At 40.0% G+C, this 18,206-nt stretch overlaps 1 protein-coding gene across 2 annotated transcripts in view; it reads left to right on the top strand.

The window, feature by feature from the left end:
* Positions 1–18,206, top strand: part of LOC124160405 (E3 ubiquitin-protein ligase RNF13-like) — a 130,455-nt gene that overhangs the window by 85,905 nt on the left and 26,344 nt on the right. For both annotated transcript variants that reach the window (XM_046536241.1, XM_046536240.1), the window contains exon 8: positions 16,521–16,777. In XM_046536241.1, coding sequence (XP_046392197.1) covers positions 16,521–16,777 — 257 coding nt within the window. The remainder of the gene's footprint in view (positions 1–16,520; positions 16,778–18,206) is intronic.

Below are 18,206 nucleotides of genomic sequence, written 5' to 3'. Positions count from 1 at the left end.
TCCTGTAACTACGACGATGTTTCAGCGATGATGATGCCGAGGCGACGCTCGCCCGGGCGACCACCATAGCGAAGCCGAAATGCAAATGCTGGAAGATACAAAAATGGAGAAGGATTTACGTCACTGCTGCTATTGTCGTCGATGAAGACAGGAACTCGTATTTATGCGATAGTTTGGCATTCCCACCGTAAAAAATGCCCCACATATGATACGCTTACATTTTTTTCGCGTAGGAATTGTGAGGTCTAGGAGCCGATATTCACTTTTTACATTATTTCTTATGGGAAATTATGCTTCGATTAACGTCATTTCGATTATCGTCACATTTTTCAGGAACGGTAAGTGAGGTTAAACGAGGACTCACTGTATACTGTTTTACTTGCGGTCTTACTAAATAAGTGGAATGGATTTCGATCGAAAACAATTTTTATTGAAGTTATTTGAAGGGAAATAATTTACAAAAGATTAAGAATAATGTTTATGCTACTATTCAATGATCACCGAAGTTAATTGATGCCTACTTAGTCTTGTTAGATTTAGTACACCAGAGATTGCCATACTGTCGCCAAACATAATGCTTATTGATGAAAAATTCTCGAGCACATTCTCAGCTGGCAGTTTTGGAGTTGGTGGAAACAATAATATAATTGACTTAATAATGAAGTTACCACAAGAGGTCCTTAGGAATACCTAATGAGCCAATGTACGTCATTGATTTGCCCTCTGGAATATTTAAGATTGCCACCGGAGACATTTTCATCACCGTCTTCAAAATAAAATAAAATTACAGCTTGGAGAGATGAGGATACCAATTCCAAATCAGTAAGACAAGAGTTTCTTCCACTATCCACACAACTTTATCTCTTATTTCAAATTGCTTTAAAAATTTAATATTTTTTCCGAAGCATAACAAATTTAATGTACCTTTGTCTTTTCAAGCCAATTACAGCAATGTACAGTATATAATTGAATGTTTTGAAATTCAAATTCAAAAGCCCTTTGATCCATTAAAACAGGCTTTGATTTGGAGTGAGTATAAAAAATGTAATGCCATCAAATATTTAGTACCTTTTGAACAAAATGAATTTCTACCGTATTTCCCGGCGCATAAGACGCACCTGGATTTTTCAGGATAGAATTTACGAAAAAAACTAAAATACTTGGATAATACAAAAAAAGAATGTTAATGATAACATTTTACATAAAAACGGAACTTTGATATTAAAAAATTTTTAAAATATTAATTAGCAAATATATCAGAGTTTATTCATCATAGAACCCCAGAAATTCATCACTGCTCATCCCCTTATCACTGCTGCTAAAATCATACACGTAGATATTTTCTCGAGAGTCGTCACTTTCCTCATACAAAATGTCATCTTCACTTCCATCCAGCGCATTGCTGATTCCACACTTTTTGAAAGACTTTATGATTGCCTCAGTTTTTACTTTCTGCGAGGACTTTTTCACTCACTCACAAACGGTAGAAATTGACGGCCATTTCATTCTTCCGGTCGGTGTGAAATCGTGAGTTGGTGCCTCAATCCACTTTATCCATTCTTCACGCATAAATCCCTTGAATGGTTTATTGATTGAAACATCCAAAGGCTGCAGTTGAGAAGTCAATCCACCAGGAATCTCAGCAAGATGCGTCTTCAGTTCTGTAGCAAGGATTTTTGCGGACTCCGTTATATGGGCCTTAAACTGATCGCACACTAACAAAGACGATTTCTTCAGAAGCCCACCTGGATGCCGGGACCACACCCTCTGCAACCACAATTTCATACCCTCTCCAACCATCCATCCCTTAGGATGAACATGAATATAAATTCCATGTGGAATTGTACACTCAGGCAGCATTTTTCGTTTTAAGATCAACAAAGGAGGGAGTTTGAACCATCAGCACAACACGCAAGGACAACAGTATAGCGTGTTTTTTCGTTACCGGAAGTCTTTATCGTAACTGTCTTTGCACCGTTAACGTCCACAGTTCTATTTGATGGCACATCAAATGTCAAGGGAACCTCATCCATATTTCCTATCTGTCCTATTTCAAAACAGTTCATTTTTCTCAGGTTAAGTACGTATTTGTGGAATTCGATAATTTTTCTTTCGTATTCGGGTGGCAGTTTTTGTGCTATTGTGGTTTTAGTACGCATGCACAGACCATTTCTCTTCATAAATCTTTCACACCACGGCTTTTCTTGTCCCAGAAAAATCGGCAATAGACATATCTATCGCCAACTTTCTCGCTTCCATTAAAATCATTTTTGTTGAAACAGTGATCCCGTTCTTCCTGTGATTTATTATCCAGGTCTTAACGTGCTCCTCAAGCTTTGGCCATTTCGGAGAACATGAAGGTAAAGTTTTCTTACTCGTATTTGCATTCATTAAATCTATCTTCTGCTTCCACCATTCTCGTATCATCTTCTCGGTTGGAGGTGGGCCGAAACGCCTTGCAGCTGCCTGGTTGCCGTGTTCCGAAGCATATTTCACGACTTCAAGTTTAAAAGCAATACTGTACGACAATCTTCTCTCTTTAGGTCCCATTAGGTTATTCCAACTTTGACTTTTTATTCAGAAATCACCAAGTTTCTGTGCTTAGAAGCACATGTGCAGACTAAATAGAAAGAAACGTATTATGCACTGACCTGACTGAACACCAAGCCCATACTTTGTTACCTAAGTTTGAGTGCCGGTGGTGCCGGTAGACTCGTGAGTTTATTGTGAGAGATACAATGTATTAGCATATAGATGACATCTCCTTAAGCTCAATGTATGTAAGTTTTGCAGCAGCACCCATTGCAAGATTAAACTAAACGTACTACATTGTATGCATTTCTGATTTATCCGGGAATTTTTTTTAAGGGAGTTAGACATCGACATATTAAAAATTTATTTCTAACAACCTGATTAAAAGAGTGTTATTATCAAAATTTTTAATGAATTGAACTATTTTCAATGCCTGATACACTAAAAAATACATATTGGTATTTATTTATCCTGTCAAAACGGTTGCTTATTATAGGACGAAGTTATACACGTGATATCCGTAAACCATCGGCGCATAAGGCGCAGGCTTTTATTACAGGCGCATAAGACGCAGATTTTACAGCACATTTTGGAGAAAAAAAAGTGTGTCTTATCGGCCGGGAAATACGGTAAATTTTGTTTCCTCTGGGTATGGCAGAAGAATAAGTGACAAAAATTTTTTTCCTGTGGTTTCTTCTTATTTTGTGCTCAGGACAAACTCATCAAGTTCAACAAAGGTTTATTCCACGAGATAACAACATTGCATAAAATATGAAAATGATAACAAAATATACATCTACATCACGTGGAGCTGTTTAGGCATACGCCTCTTCAGTACCACTGGAGTTGAACACTGGTACGGGAGTGGTATTAGCCCAGCATTTACCCTATGGATGGGGGGAAACCCGTAAAACCGCCGTCAGGCCACCACAGTACAATATACTATGAAATATTAACATGCCAAGGATAAATTACGTTAATATGTTAACAAGGATATAATACAGTAAAACTTTGATTTTACGCAGTTGGAGGGACCGAAATATGGGCACTGTGTAAAATCAAAGTGTGTAAAATCAAGAGTTGGGATTGAGGAGGAGTATAGTTTTCAGGATAACACTTGCTCATTATTTTTAGAACACTTAGTCATACACTTTTGTAAAGTTCTTATTTAAGCCAGAACTGGAACGAGAAAAAGTCTCATATGTGAGGTTTTATGGTATAAGTATAGTCATCCAAATTAACCTTTTCCCTACAGAGGGCATTTTTCTACGGCTTGAATTTTCCGATGCTAAACGATGAAGGCCATGTTTTCACGGCTTGAATTTTTCGAAGGAAAAGGCTGAAGGCGGTGTTTTCATGGTTTTACGGTCAAGCATGCCAAGTGGGTCCCAACCGCCATTAGGGTCCCTTGGCGCGAGCGGTCCGACCCTTTCCTATTGTATGTGTGGGGATTATCTCGGCCCATTCCGGCTCTCAGTGTCCCACTCAAGGAAGGTGCTCATGGTCACTTATTTGTTTATAAGTTAAAATAACTAAAAACGTTCATGTTGCATTTATTGAAAATCAATGCAAGGAATTACATTCTGGATGTTCTGCTGACCGGTTCCAAATTTTAAATGGAACTCTAGTGTTCATTTGAACGGAGTTCATCATCACCTTAAACAAATTTTGGAGACGCTAAGGTTAGACGTTTAATTGTTATTTTTAAAACTTACGAGCAAATTTATAGGAGCGATATTGTAATGATTTACATCTAAAGATATACGTTACTCTGTTAGCCACATTCTAAGTGTACATTTGCGGTGAAATTCGATAGAATATCCTATTTAACTCCTATGAATAAAGCCCTCGTAATGTAATAAAATATGATTCTCTCAGTTCTTTGTCGTGAGCCAAAATTACAGCGACTATTTTTAATAACCTCTTATTAACCTTTTAATACAAAGGTATTATAAATGAATTCTGCTATAAATACTAATTAATGCATATCCTAAAAATTCGTAAATTTAATGTACCAATAAGGTATGTTTTACGTAGACACATGTTGTGAGAAGCATTCCATACCATTGCAGGAATGAGAACTGCTCTACCCAGGTAATTACTTTCATATCTTGGTTCTCTGGTCAGGTTAAATTAAGGTGGTCTGCCCTGCGCACTAGGGCGGATCGGAAAAATCGATTTTTTTCAAATCCTGTTTTCTTGGAAAAACTTATTACCCTCCAACTTGCACACCCAAGATTATATTGGTGTAAGTATCTTCCTAGTGAAGTATGTACGTGGAAGATGAAGGGAGGTGGAAGGGAAGGGAAGTGTTTTGTATTTTTTCTTATTTCGTGCATAATATGAATTTATATGTATGTAAGTGAAATTGCTTTATAAATATAATTTAGCCATTTCAAACAACAAATTTGTAAGATTCAAGTAGTTTTATGAGAATTCTTTGGGAAAATATTCTTCTAAAAAACTTCAAAATGTTCATTCCCATGTTTTTAGAGAACTCTTTTTATTTATTTTTTTATTTATTTATTTCCATTACCCCATAAACAGCACATTTACGGCCTTTACAATGGGGAATTAACAATTAACAATGAAGGACATTCCCACACGCCCATGCCCTGGATAATGGTAACTTACCCAGGCGGGACTCGAACCCGCGACCTTCGGTTTGGCAGTCGAGGACTTTACCCCACCGCCACCGAGGCCGGCAAGAGCAGAGAGAGATGGAGAGCAGAGAGCACCTCTTGGAGAGCAGACGCAAATGAGGAGAATGTGGATTTGGGCATCATGGATCTAAAATATGTTAATATCACAAATCGTAAATACCTAGAAGTATGCTAGGAACATTGAAAGATTTCATTCCCTTTAAAGTATTTGTTGGTCTATGATATAATGCCCTTTTGTTGAAAACCCTAAAAATAACCGTAGAACTTCATTCACAACCTCTATTCAAGGTCCAACCATGCTTCATTCAAACCCACTGACAATGAGATACAAGTTGAGTCAGTTCTAATAAGCGCGCCGCGCAAGCAACTTTCCCTCGCCTCCATTCGTCCCGCAGATGTGGGGTTAGCCTGCGGAGTGAGACAACGTATGCTGCTTTTACCATCGTGTTGAATCACCATCGACTTACGTCCGTCCATACTAGAAGTACAAGTATCTTTTTTGAATCACCTTGGAAGCTAATATTTTGGCATGGAAGGATTTTTAACGGCTCATTTCGCCGTTGTATTTTGCTGGGGCAACGGAAAACATAGTGTTAGCAAAATTCTAGAAAACCTTCAGTTAGGGATAGATATTCCGTAGTTCATAATTCTGGATTAATGACCATCTGCTGTAATTACAATGAATATGTTATAAACAGCGTCGATCAATAAGTCGCGTCGCGGCTGAGTCTTCGACCTAGAGTAGTCGTCTATCGGTAGGTCTTGGTAGGTCTCCACTCTTAGGAGAGTAAAACAAAGAAAGAGCAACAAGTGGTATCACGAAAGGTGATAATGTTAGCATCTCCGGCGATCATCTGTCTTAATCAAAAATAGTTATGCATGCATGGCGATTGGCGTATCTTATAAGTTTCGATATCCTTCTACGGCAAATTTGAACTAAGGGCGATATTCGTGTTCGTAAAGTAGCCTGAAGTATTACTGAGAGGGTGCAGGGGGAAGCAATAATTAGATTTGCGATGTTTTTAGTTTCACGCTCAACAGCGCAACGTCATTTCAAGCGTTCCTTTATTCATTTTTGCAACTCATTGAGACGAATAAATAACCTAACTTCATATTGCTCCAGTCGGGATTTTCAAAACAAGTCGAAAGACAGCTGCATAAAATCAAGATTAGCGGCCTCTTTGGGGCTGGAAATGCTGCGCAAAATCGAAAAACTGCGTAAAATCAAGAAAAGATGTAAAATCGAAATTTCTCCATTGGAGTTCCCTATGCTTTCCAGCCGGACTTGAGGGTCGCTGCGTAAAAATGAAACTTGATGTAAAATCAAAGTGTGTAAAATCGAAGTGTTACTGTATACACGAATAACAGATAATAAATAAATGAATAAACAGTCTCTGCTCCACTTTCATTGGATATAGATAAATAAATAAATAGTCTCTACTCCTTCACTGGTACATATTTCACTGGCATTTGGTATTTTAGTCTTCACTGGTATCACTCACTGGGGGAAATCATCACTCAGGGATCCCACTCAACCGTGAAAACCTTAAAACCGTGAATAAGCCGTGAATTTCGTCTACCGTGAAAAAACCTGGAAATAGCCGTGAATTTCATCATAGAACCTTAAAAATCTATCAAACTTGATTGCAGAACAACGATAGACGGGTTAAAAGAAAAAAATTCGATATTTCAATCATGTTTCAAGGTCGAGTCACTGCAGATACTGTCCACGCATTTACCTGCACACGTGCATTCGAAAGCGCAACTATGTATTAATTGGTCCGTGTGTGCCATGACAGCACATTGACCTTAAGCCTGCGATTGGAAGACGTCAATCCTGGCAAAAAAATCAGACCCTACTTCTTCACTTCCCTGCCACCCTGCTCTCTTCATTTTCCCACTCACACCCTTTCGCCGGACATGAATTTTGCTAACGATTGGTGAAGTTATGAGAGATAGCACTGCCATTGCTGCGTTTGCATACAAGGCATCTGTTGCGTTTGTTACATTTTTAGTTAACGTGCGGCCGATGATTGTTGTGTGATCAATATTTTTGCCTAAAATTCCCTATCTACAAACCGTGAATGTGATGACATTTAAACCGTGAAAACCTGGAAAAAACAGTGAATTTTATAATGTAGTTATAGTGGGAACCCTGTCATAGTTTTATTCTATTTTCTTGCTTAAAATGCTTAAATAATGTTAAAAATACGTTGTATTTGGTATCATTCTTTTTGGAATTACGTGCACATTACTAATATTTCAATGCAATAAAAGTATAATGCCAATTGCCAATATACATTCATTCCAAAGACACCTTTTGGGCTAATAGGTGATTCATAGGCTGAAAAAATTCAGTGGGCGAGAATGGGAGAGCGTGAAACACGATTCTATTGTTCTTGTGCAACTTGATATTTTTTTCGAAGCTAAGGTCTTTGTAATACGATCCCTGCGCGAGCTGAGACCATTTTTTGTTAGGGAGAAGAGGAAAGCTTCAGAGGGGAGGCTGAATGGAGGGGGATAGAGGATCTTGGGAAATGCGCTAATGTAACTATCCCAAGGTACTCAGCTTCTCCCTATAGTACAGTAGAACTTGTTTAGTACGTTTCTGAAGGGACCACAAAAAATGAACGTACTAACCAGGAAAACGTACTAACGAGGAAAGTTAATAATAGCAGTCGGGGTAATGGCAATCGGTGAAAAAGTCGTCATAATTACAATTACTACCGGTAGTTCTCATAGGAAACGCATTCAAGATCGCCTTCCTGAACTCTTTTTACATTTAAAATCAAGAAAATGAGTGCTACATTGAAAAACAATACCATGTGAATAAAAATCACAATGTTTCATAGATTTCCTGAAGACAATTACTTGAAAACGGCATCTATCTCCCGTGATTTATCCTATGTATATACTTATAGAAGGAGGACAAGTGATGCTAAGTCATTTCTTCCTTCTCACAGCGGTCTCAGAGAATATAACAACAACCCTGAGTATGTCAACTGGTTGTTTTTATGCATCATAAAAATTGGACAAAATTATATGACCTTAAAATTACGGCAACAGCCGTCCACATTCGCTTCTGGAATGATACCATATCGATTATTGTTCGATCGATATATCGATTGATAACACGCAGGATTATTAGATTACGACATAATTACAAGAAGATTTTATATTATACAGTTGAAATTTACATTCAAAACTTGTCTAATGTCGTCTGCTTCCGTTCCGAGATCAAGTATTTTTAAGCTAAGCTTCGCGTGGAGATCCAGAGCATCGTCTGCTCCCAAAACGGTAGTCAAGAAAATACGCCCGTACTCGACGTCGAGTTTACGGAGTACGTGCAGTACTGCTTTAGATAAAGTGGGAATTGGATAAGACTCTTTTCTTCATCATGATAACTCATGCAATAGCAACAATTGAGCACTCGCGAAATTTGTGCGCAGCAGCGGGCACTCCAAAGGCAACCGAAGGTGAGGAGCTAGGGGTGGGGAAAATTGGGGCTTCTCATTGGCTGCAGTTTTGCATAGTCAGGCATTCCTGATAAATGGCCATATTTTATTATTCATCATGTCATAAGAATTGAGAAATGCATTTGGATAATCACGGTCGAAGAAAGATATGTGGAATGAATGCAAGAATTTTAATGGCTAGCAATAATAAATTAAATCGTGAATTCGAGGTTTACGACCCTTAAGAAGATACTGGAGAACGAATCTGGGTTGCGTCATGGCTAGCAATTGAGCGTACTAACCAGGAAAGCGCAATTTATTCAAACGTACTAACCAAATACTTTTGCCTGTATTTTGTTCGGATGGTACCGGGACGGAGAGAAATCGCCGTACTAAAGAGGAAAACGTAGTAAGGAGGAACGTACTAACCAAGTTCCACTGTATTTCAAATTTCTGGGGATGTCTGTTGTTATCAGTCACAAATAACACGTTGTAAACACTTCGTCTCATTTTCGTCAAATGATGGATGCAGGAAAATTATACGACGGGACCGCAATCTTCAAACGATCAATGCGGGAAAACGATACTTCGGGGAACAATGGATGCGGGAAAAAATTACATTGCCTTTATGGAACTTTATTTGGGACCAGGAATGGTGAACGATGAATGCAGGAAAACGATCAATGCGGGTACGATAGATTGGGGTTCCACTGTATTCATCTTTTGATGTGTCCGTGGACATATGTATAATGTCCCTAGACTGTACAAAAAGTAAAAATTAAAAAACCAGTGTAAATATTACTTGAATATTACTAACGATATCTGCCACTTATGTCATGAGATTGTACAATTGAGAAACTGTAAATTCACAATATTGGTTATTGTATAATTAAAATTTATCTTTTTAAAAATTTTGCCTGTAGAAAATCTATGTCTTCTAGAGATTGACCCAATTACACGATGTTTCAAAGCTCATAATAGCAGACTCAAGGAAGGCTGTTGAGGACGGAAGTTTGGAAATTAAATGATTTCATATGAATTTATTATTCTAATGATATGAAGTCACCTTTAAATAACCACAATATCAGATTCTATTGTCAATTTTTGGTGGCAGTTAAACAATTTTGGCATCTAAGGCATAGCCAACCAGCATCTGAATGTAATAAATTATTCGGAACTAAGATCGGCTCGGTCACTGATTATTGCCATGGGTCAAATGTGTACTGAGGAGAAAATTTTAGTCTTGTGCAGACTGGTATTTTCATTGTTTTACATTATTTTTTATTTGTGCTGCAAGTGTGTTGCCTGAAAACCCGTTTCAACAATAATAATCAAAAGAGCTGGTAGCCTATGGATTAAAACACCTGAGACACTATTTTGGAATAGTTTGTAGCAAAGTTCAATCAAAATATTTTTTCACCCTAAATGAGTGAATTCATAAAAAAGAAAAGGTTTTTACCGTATTTGCACGAATCTAAGACGAACACGATTCTAAGACGACCCCCCCATTTTTGGAACTCCACTATGGGAAAAAAATTTTCTAGGGGAAAACAAGCAATGCGCGAATGTTTGGCTATGTTGCCTATGTCCCAGGAAACGCAGGATTTTTGGCGCGTAATGACAGGAATAGTGGTACTTAATCGAGACACTTAGGTCTTATTGTTGATTCGACTAATAGTTTCTTCGGAGGGGCCATGGTGCGAAGACGAATAAAATTAAACTAGTGAAAATGAAACCTGACTCTATTAAACCCACACGGAAAACACTCCGTGGTATGAAGGCAAGCCACCCTGGAAAGTAGGTAACCACTCGTACGAGCTATGCTATCGCGTTCGGCGTACACAGAGCATACTGCAGGGGGTGGAGCATGACCATATGACTGCACCATGAAATTAATTGTCCCAAAGATAGGGCTACTTACCCATTCTTCTCTAATTAGCGTAGCGTCAAATGGGCGGATGAATTCGGATTGTTAGTAGGGAGGAACAAAATATCCTGAGAAGATATCCCTTCGTCAGTAACTCTGGCAAGTGAGACTTATGGTATAACTCGCAAAATGATAACTGATAATAACCTGATATTCCGTTTTCGGAAAAAATGCCGCATTAACTGCCGAGAAGCTCAGCAACGAGGATATCGAGTTTCACCAAAAATCACCATCTGTAAGGTTCAGTATATCGATAGCATCAGGGAAAGGCAGGGTTAGTTAAAAGGAAACTCTACATTCCTCAAAGCAGGTTTTATTTGGCACGTCCGTGCTCTACAGTCACCAAACACACACTCTCGTGCTCTTCGTGGACGCAACTCCAACGGCCGTTCTCATAGCACGCCTCTCTGCGTGATATCTCTATTTCCCCATTCGCGGCCACCCAAGAGGCTGCCTTCTGCTGACGCTGCACGGATCTCACGCCTAAGGCGAGGTGGAGTGGGGTGCGTGACAGGAAGGGTGATAAGACGAGAAGTAAACCGCCAATGCAGCGGCACGTGGGTGGTGGGTGGCGAGAGGTGGAAAAAGGGGGAAGCTAGAAAAGAGGTCGCGTCCCATCGTCGCGATACTCACACATCGTATTTTTCCAACTAGTTCCCAGCTTAAAAATGCTTAAATAACGTTAGAAATACGTCGTGTTTGGTCTCGTTCTTTTTTGAATTATGAGCACATTGCAAATATTCCAGCCTTATAAAAGTATAATACCAATTGCCGAAATTCATTGTTGGACACCTTTTGAGCTAATAGGTGATTGGATGCAGCAGTTGACCTCCAGAAACCGGGAACTTTAAGCAAGTAGGCTGAAAAAGGTCAGTGGGTGAGAAAAGGGGGGCGTGAAACACGTTTCTATTGTTCTCGTGCAACTTGATATCTTTTTCGAAGCTAAGGTCTTCGTAATACGATCCCTGCGCTAGCTGGGACCATTTGTTTGATTTTGGAGAAGAGGAAAGCGCCAGAGGGGGGAGGCGAGAGATGTATGGAGGTGGATAGCGGATCTTGGGAAATGCGCTTATGCTACTACCCCAAGGCTTTTAGCTTCTCCCAATGGTGATTTCATTTCGTGGGGAATATTTAATCTATGTGCCTGTAGTTATTAGCCATAAATGACACATTGTATTTATTTCGTCTCATTTTCGTCAAAAGATTGATGTGGGAAAATTATACGTCGGGATCACGATCTTCAAACAATCAATGCGGAAAAACGATACTTTTGAGATGCGGGAAAAAATTACATTGTCTATATGGAACCTTATATGTGACCAGAAACGGCAAACGATGAATGCGGGAAAATGATCAATACGGGTACGATAGATCGAAGTTCCACTGAATAACTTTTCTTTTGAAAGCGGCAGTGTAATAATTTCTTTTCTCTGCCATCGTAATACTCTGAAAGGCACGGAATCACAACTAAATCGATTTCTCTAATCAGAGGCAAATCATGTTGCCATCTTACCGTTGCTCTGAGAAAAATGCGACGACTTTGTAGCAGTTTATCCCACTACAGCATTGAGGCTTTAAGGTTAAAATTTAGGTAAATTGTAACCAATCACACGAACATTTTGTGAGTTGATCGAGCTTTAACTTGAATGGAGCCGAACCCAGGGTAAAGCAGGCAATCTCGCGGACTCTGCAGAAGTGCACCCGGTGACTGTTCAGCACGCGCCGAATCTCTGCCTGCTGCCCAAAAATGGAATTTTTTTGCTTGAACGCAAAATGAAATATGCTAAATTACTGTTAAGCTATTTTTGACGTTGATTTTTCGTTGTATTGCTATCAGGTGGCAACCTCAGGTGTCCATAATTTTCCGACGTAAATTATGCAACCCGCTTGACGTCAAAAATTTTGCATCTGATTCTAAGATGAACCCTCTTTTCTGCAGGAGTTGCGAGGGAAAAAAACCTCGTCTTAGATTCGTGCAAATACGGTATTAATCCCAATAAATCAGAGCTTAAATAAATTATATGAAAGTTTTCTAATAATAAAATGCGGGGGTTGCCTATAATGAATACTCCTCCTCGTTACCGGCTGTTGATTTTATGCACTTTGAAATTATACTTTGCCTATATTTTGATCCCTCCAACTGCATAGTCAAAGTTTTACTCTATGTACTTGCATTCTTTTTCGATTTCATCTCCTTGAGACATCATCATTACTAATAAATATTTTATATTTACAATCTTAAATTCAGTGAGAAGTTTTTGTGCAAGTATTAGGTAAAGAATTTAATCAAGCCTAGATGTAAGACCCAACCTTTGTCTATGGATTTGAAGAGAATCACATATGATCCGTGCCATGTGGGGGTGGGGGAGGATTTTTTGGAGGGTTCGCTCAAGGCGAGCAGGTCGTGGTTCGGGAATAAGGGAAGGTGGGGGAAACGAAGATGGAAAAGTAGGTTTGGGGTGGGTTTCAATTGCTGAATGGAGGCTGGCGTGCACGAAATAACGAAGGCTTACGTGACAATTTACAAATTCAACAAAACTTTTAATACACACTTCAACTTGAAAATGAAATAAAAAACACATAAACAAATTGTTCTTCTGCATAAAAAAAATTAAACTTCTGCTACTGGCCAGTTAAATACCATGTGACAAAAATTAGTGAACAATAAAAAAAAAACTCTGTTTAACAAATGTTGGCGTAAAAGAAAACAAAATAGTAGAGATGTGCGAATAGTATCCGCGAATACTCGAATACCTCGAATATCAGAAAGTATTCGATATTCGAAATCTCGAATAGTTATGCCAAAGGTACCGTCTCGAATACCTCGAATATTTTGAATTTCGCGTCATAAGCTTTCGCTCGCACGTCATTGGTAGAAGACTCAGAAAAATGAGAACTCTAGTCGTTTAGCGCATGCAGCGCCGTTTTAGGCAAGCTGACGAACTATATCAAATTCGCGGTTTAGAGCGGTGAAAAGAGTTCAACATGGGGAACCGAAATTGATAGGGTGAAAAAATCCGAGAATCCCAGGTGTCCCCCGTCAGGAGTAACTCAGTGCCGTGGGATAGCAACATAGGCGCATTTCCCACGATCCGCTATTCCCTCCATTCAGCATTCACCCCACCCAATCTGACGATTTCCTCTTCTCCGAAATCAAACAAAAGGTCCCAGCTCGTGCAGGGATCATATTACGAAGACTTTAGCCTCGAAAAAATATAAAGTTACCGGAAAATAATAGAATCGAGTTTCACCCTTCACTCTTTCTCCCCCACTGACCATTTTCCCGCATTCATCTTTTGATAAAAATTAGACGAGGTGTTTACCATGTGTCCTTTGTGGCTAATAACGACAGGCACTTATTTTGAATCTTCCCCAGGAGATATAACTACCACAGGGAGGAACTCACAATCAGTGCCGTGGGATAGTGACATTGGCGCATTTCCCACGATCTGCTATCCCCTCCCTTCAGCATTCGCCTCACCCACTCTGACGATTTCCTCTTCTCCGATATCAAACAAAAGATCCGACCTCGCGCAGAGATCGTATTACGAAGACCTTAGCTTCGAAAAAAATATCTAGTTACGCGAGAAAAATAAAAACGTGTCTCGCCCCCACCCCCTTTTCTCACCCGCTGACCTTTTTCTACCAACCTCCTTGAATTTCCCCCTTTCTGGAGGTCAACTGCCGCATGAGTCATCTACTAGCCCGAAAGGTGTCTAACAATGACTTTCGGCAATTATTATTACACTTTTATTGGATTGAAATATTAGTAATAAGCGCGTAATTTAAGAAAGAATAAGACCAAACACGACGTATTTATGACTTTATTTAAGCATTTTACGCAGGAAAATAAATGCCGGAAAGACGAAGAAATACGACGGGGGCTTAGAATTTTGGCGTAATGCTCAAATAGGGCGCTTTCCTATAATTTTTTTATTGCCAAAATCGAAATATTAATACTCCTGGAGTACGTATTTAACGCTTTTAGATTTTTATTGGACGATATCTATTTTTCGCGATTAAATTAAAAGTGAAAATTTTGAAGCGCGCGAAAATGCGACGCGTCTGTGGGAATGATGGGGAAAAGTCCGTGTGACGCATTTCCGGTTCCCCCTCCTGCCTTTTGAGGTGACCTTGGGCGAGGCTCAGAGCGCTGATACCTTGCCAAACCTTACCTTATCAAACGAAGAAAACTTTCCGACCTTAGCCAGTTTTAATACCTAAGTGATTACTAAGACATGTTTCCCTGAGCTCTGTGCCTCATGCATGCATTAGTAACCTCAGACGATGTAAAACTCCTATCCTCTCGTGTAGAAACTAGGTCCCTGTGATGTCAAGTGGAGTGGCATCACATGGGTGCCAATGTGGCCTTTTTCAAATAAGGATAAAATTGACCATTGCCATTGGTTTAGACCGGTATTTCTAGAACCAAATAATTTGTATATTATGAATACACCAATGGTAGGTAACGAATCACTATCAATGCCTTTCGTTTTCTTTAATGAAGGAAACTACCCTATTGTTTACATAAAATTAAAATATTCCATTAATCAGCTAAATTCCTGTTTGAATCCTTTAAAGGCAATCACAATTACTCGCCAAAATCTTGGGTTTCCTGCTGCATAGGCGACCTAGTCAAACATTCTCACATTCATAGTTTAGTATTCGAGGTATTCGAAATTCGAGGTATTCGAATATTCGAGCAATGATTTGATATTCGAATTCGATATTCGAATTCGAGAAATCTACTATTCGACCCATCCCTACAAAATAGTCGAATAATGACAAACGTCACTTTCAAATTATCACTTTCTGTCCTAATAACTACGATTAACCATTCACACACATGTGGGGGGGGGGAGAAAGGGTACGGCAAAAAAAATATAAAAAAATGCACGGGAATGTATCACATAGTTCTTATCTTGAATAGTGGGGGGGGAAATGGGGCTCTTCGGGGTCTTCTGAATTTAGGGGGGGAGGGGTATTTTGGCTGGAGTACTTATTGCTCTCTCTGAGTTGCGGATGTAGATGGCTTCCTTGGCTGGCTCCGGTCAACGTTGCTGCGTCTCCTCTTGCTGTAGGATGAGAGAATTTCTTCACTGGGCGTTGTGGAGTGACGTTTCTCTATTTTGCGTGCTGGAAATCTCCCTCTCATCTCCTCTTTCCTAGCTACCGCTGTAATTAATTAAAGTCAACTTCCACGCCTCGCTGCATCTCTCTCTCTCGCCCACAGGAATCCCTTAGTTGACCACCAGAGCCTCCGGCCGCATCCCCAAGCCAATTAGTCTTTTTGTCGCCGGCTGTACTCAGCTTTTATAGCCCCGTGGATCATTTTCTGGGAGTTGGGGTAAGCAGGGGAAATTCGGGATTGCAGGTTCTCTGATTCTTCAATAGGGGAGGGGGGTTTTCGCCAAAGTTTGTGGAGGGCGGGGTTGGCGGGTTACATCACCTTCAGCTTGCTATGTGCAGGTGTTCTTCTTTCGCTGTGGGGTGGGGTAAACTTGCTGCGAATCACGTACACATAGGAAATTTCCACTCTTGCTAGGCGGAAGAATCCTGGGAGGGGGGTGGGGGTGGAAAAATACAGCACCGGGTCATTCGCGGTTCACTTCAAATTCACACACACACACATTCACACAAAATTACATAAGCCTTCCCTACCTCGTAAATGCCGATTTAGATGCCCATGAACCGTGCCTAGCGGCATCGGTTACTGTACATAGTTGATTACTTTCTGTCCTTAAGTGTCTAAGAGCGTAAGAAGCTCATTATTTGAGGTATTTTGTAAGTTTGATTATTTGAACACCACATTCCTAAAAGTTACTTAGCCTAACCCCACATTGATTTTGCCATCCACAACCCCCCAGAGTTTTGTGTACATTTACCACTGTGACCTCTTTCTTGTTGTAATAGAATGCATGTTTCTTCATTCTACTTTTACAGCCTTTCATTGCAAGTGCATTGATCGTTGGCTCAGGTGCAGTTATCCAGTTTGCCCATTGTGTAAATGCGGAGTTAATGCGCTTCTTGAGATAAACCCATCTGGAGATGATGACGACAGTACACAATCTCAGGAAATTTTTTTAAGTGCTCTTGAGCCTGAGGGAGAGACAACTCCGCTGATTGGAGGGGGCACTTCGCAGCCAAGATGCAGCCAGAGGGGGAGGCCGAGGGGTGGGGGCACTTTCCAGCCTCAGAGGGTAAGGAAAGGACTTTTTTCTTTTAGGAGACTACTGACTACTCATTTAGGAGCTTGAGTCAAGTTGCCCATATAAGCTCGGTTTTATTAAAATACTGGTATATGCCTCTTATATAATCCTTATTAATATTACTTAATAATATTACCATATGATTCTTCGTAATACTGTATAAGCGTGTGTAAGAGGCACACCCCTATTTTGAGCATCGGAGCATCTATGAAGAAAAAAATTTTGCGGCATTTTTTTTTTATCCTATCGCGCGGTGTTGCAGACGTATGCCTGGAATTTCGACAGTTATCGAACTTTTCTCTTTCAATACTAATTAGTGGCATAAGAGGGAGTAGAAAGAGTTCCGATCCTCTCTTCGCATATGCCATTGCTCTACGATGCTTGTCCTATTCACGAACAATTTTGTTTAATTGCTCTCGCAGGAGTATTGCTATAGAATTGCAGCCGTGGACAATTTTAAGGCAAAACACGACAGGCACATAGCATGAACCTTCCCAAGAGCTTGGACAACAATCTCAGCGCCGGGGCAATCTCTGCGCCGTGGGATAATAACCACGTCATAGATTTAACGGAACCACACTCGGCCCTCCATCAGCCAATGCCTCTGCCGTTTTTTTCCTTTACGAGACCCCACAGGAAAATAGGAAAACATCAAGTTACAGGGGAACAATGGAAACGTGTTTCATCCCTACCCTGTCTCACCAACTGACCTTGATCGATCTCCCAGTTTATGGAGGCCAAATGCTAGGTGAGTCATCTACTGAGCCTGAAGATATCTCGATAGCTTTCAATAATTGTATGACACGCACGAGGTTCAAAAAAAGAAAGAGATCTAACGCGACGCATATCTGACAGAATTTAAGTTTTTTAAGCTCTAATTGTTTGACACAAAGATTTATGGTTAAAACAAGGCTACTAATATTCAAAATAGTCGAAATAAGACAATTTCGGAAGAAACAAGCGTAGCATAAGCGCATTCAAACAAGACGAGACGGACTGGAAACTTTAGGCAATGCAAACTGCGTATATCACATTGCTGCGGCATCGCCCCTTCGCTCTGAAGGCAACGACGTCACATGCAAGATCGGACGTGTTCTTCCCGTGCTCCTTCGCTCATAGCCTCGTAGCTTGAGATACGGAGGGGAGGGAGTGCGTATTTCGTTGCTTGCTTCGAAGACAGAGATCGCGCTCCTTCACCTGGACCTTTCCTTCCGCGCTCTTCACTTAAAAGCATTTCTGATTTCTTCCATCCACAATTTAGTCCAACAATGAACACACTCGTTCCAATTTTTTAAAGCGCAGGTTTTGACACCAATATAATTTTCAGTTGCAATAATCCTCATATTAGCGTCTGAAGATGATTTTTGGAAAATCAGGTCCTCAGCATAATGGAAATTACTCGGCAAGACAGATATTGACT

The sequence above is a fragment of the Ischnura elegans genome, chromosome 6 (genome assembly GCF_921293095.1).
Source record: "Ischnura elegans chromosome 6, ioIscEleg1.1, whole genome shotgun sequence".
Classification (NCBI taxonomy): domain Eukaryota; kingdom Metazoa; phylum Arthropoda; class Insecta; order Odonata; family Coenagrionidae; genus Ischnura; species Ischnura elegans.
The sequence above is the reverse complement of the archived record's forward strand: the minus strand, read 5'-3'. Positions and strand labels throughout refer to the sequence as shown.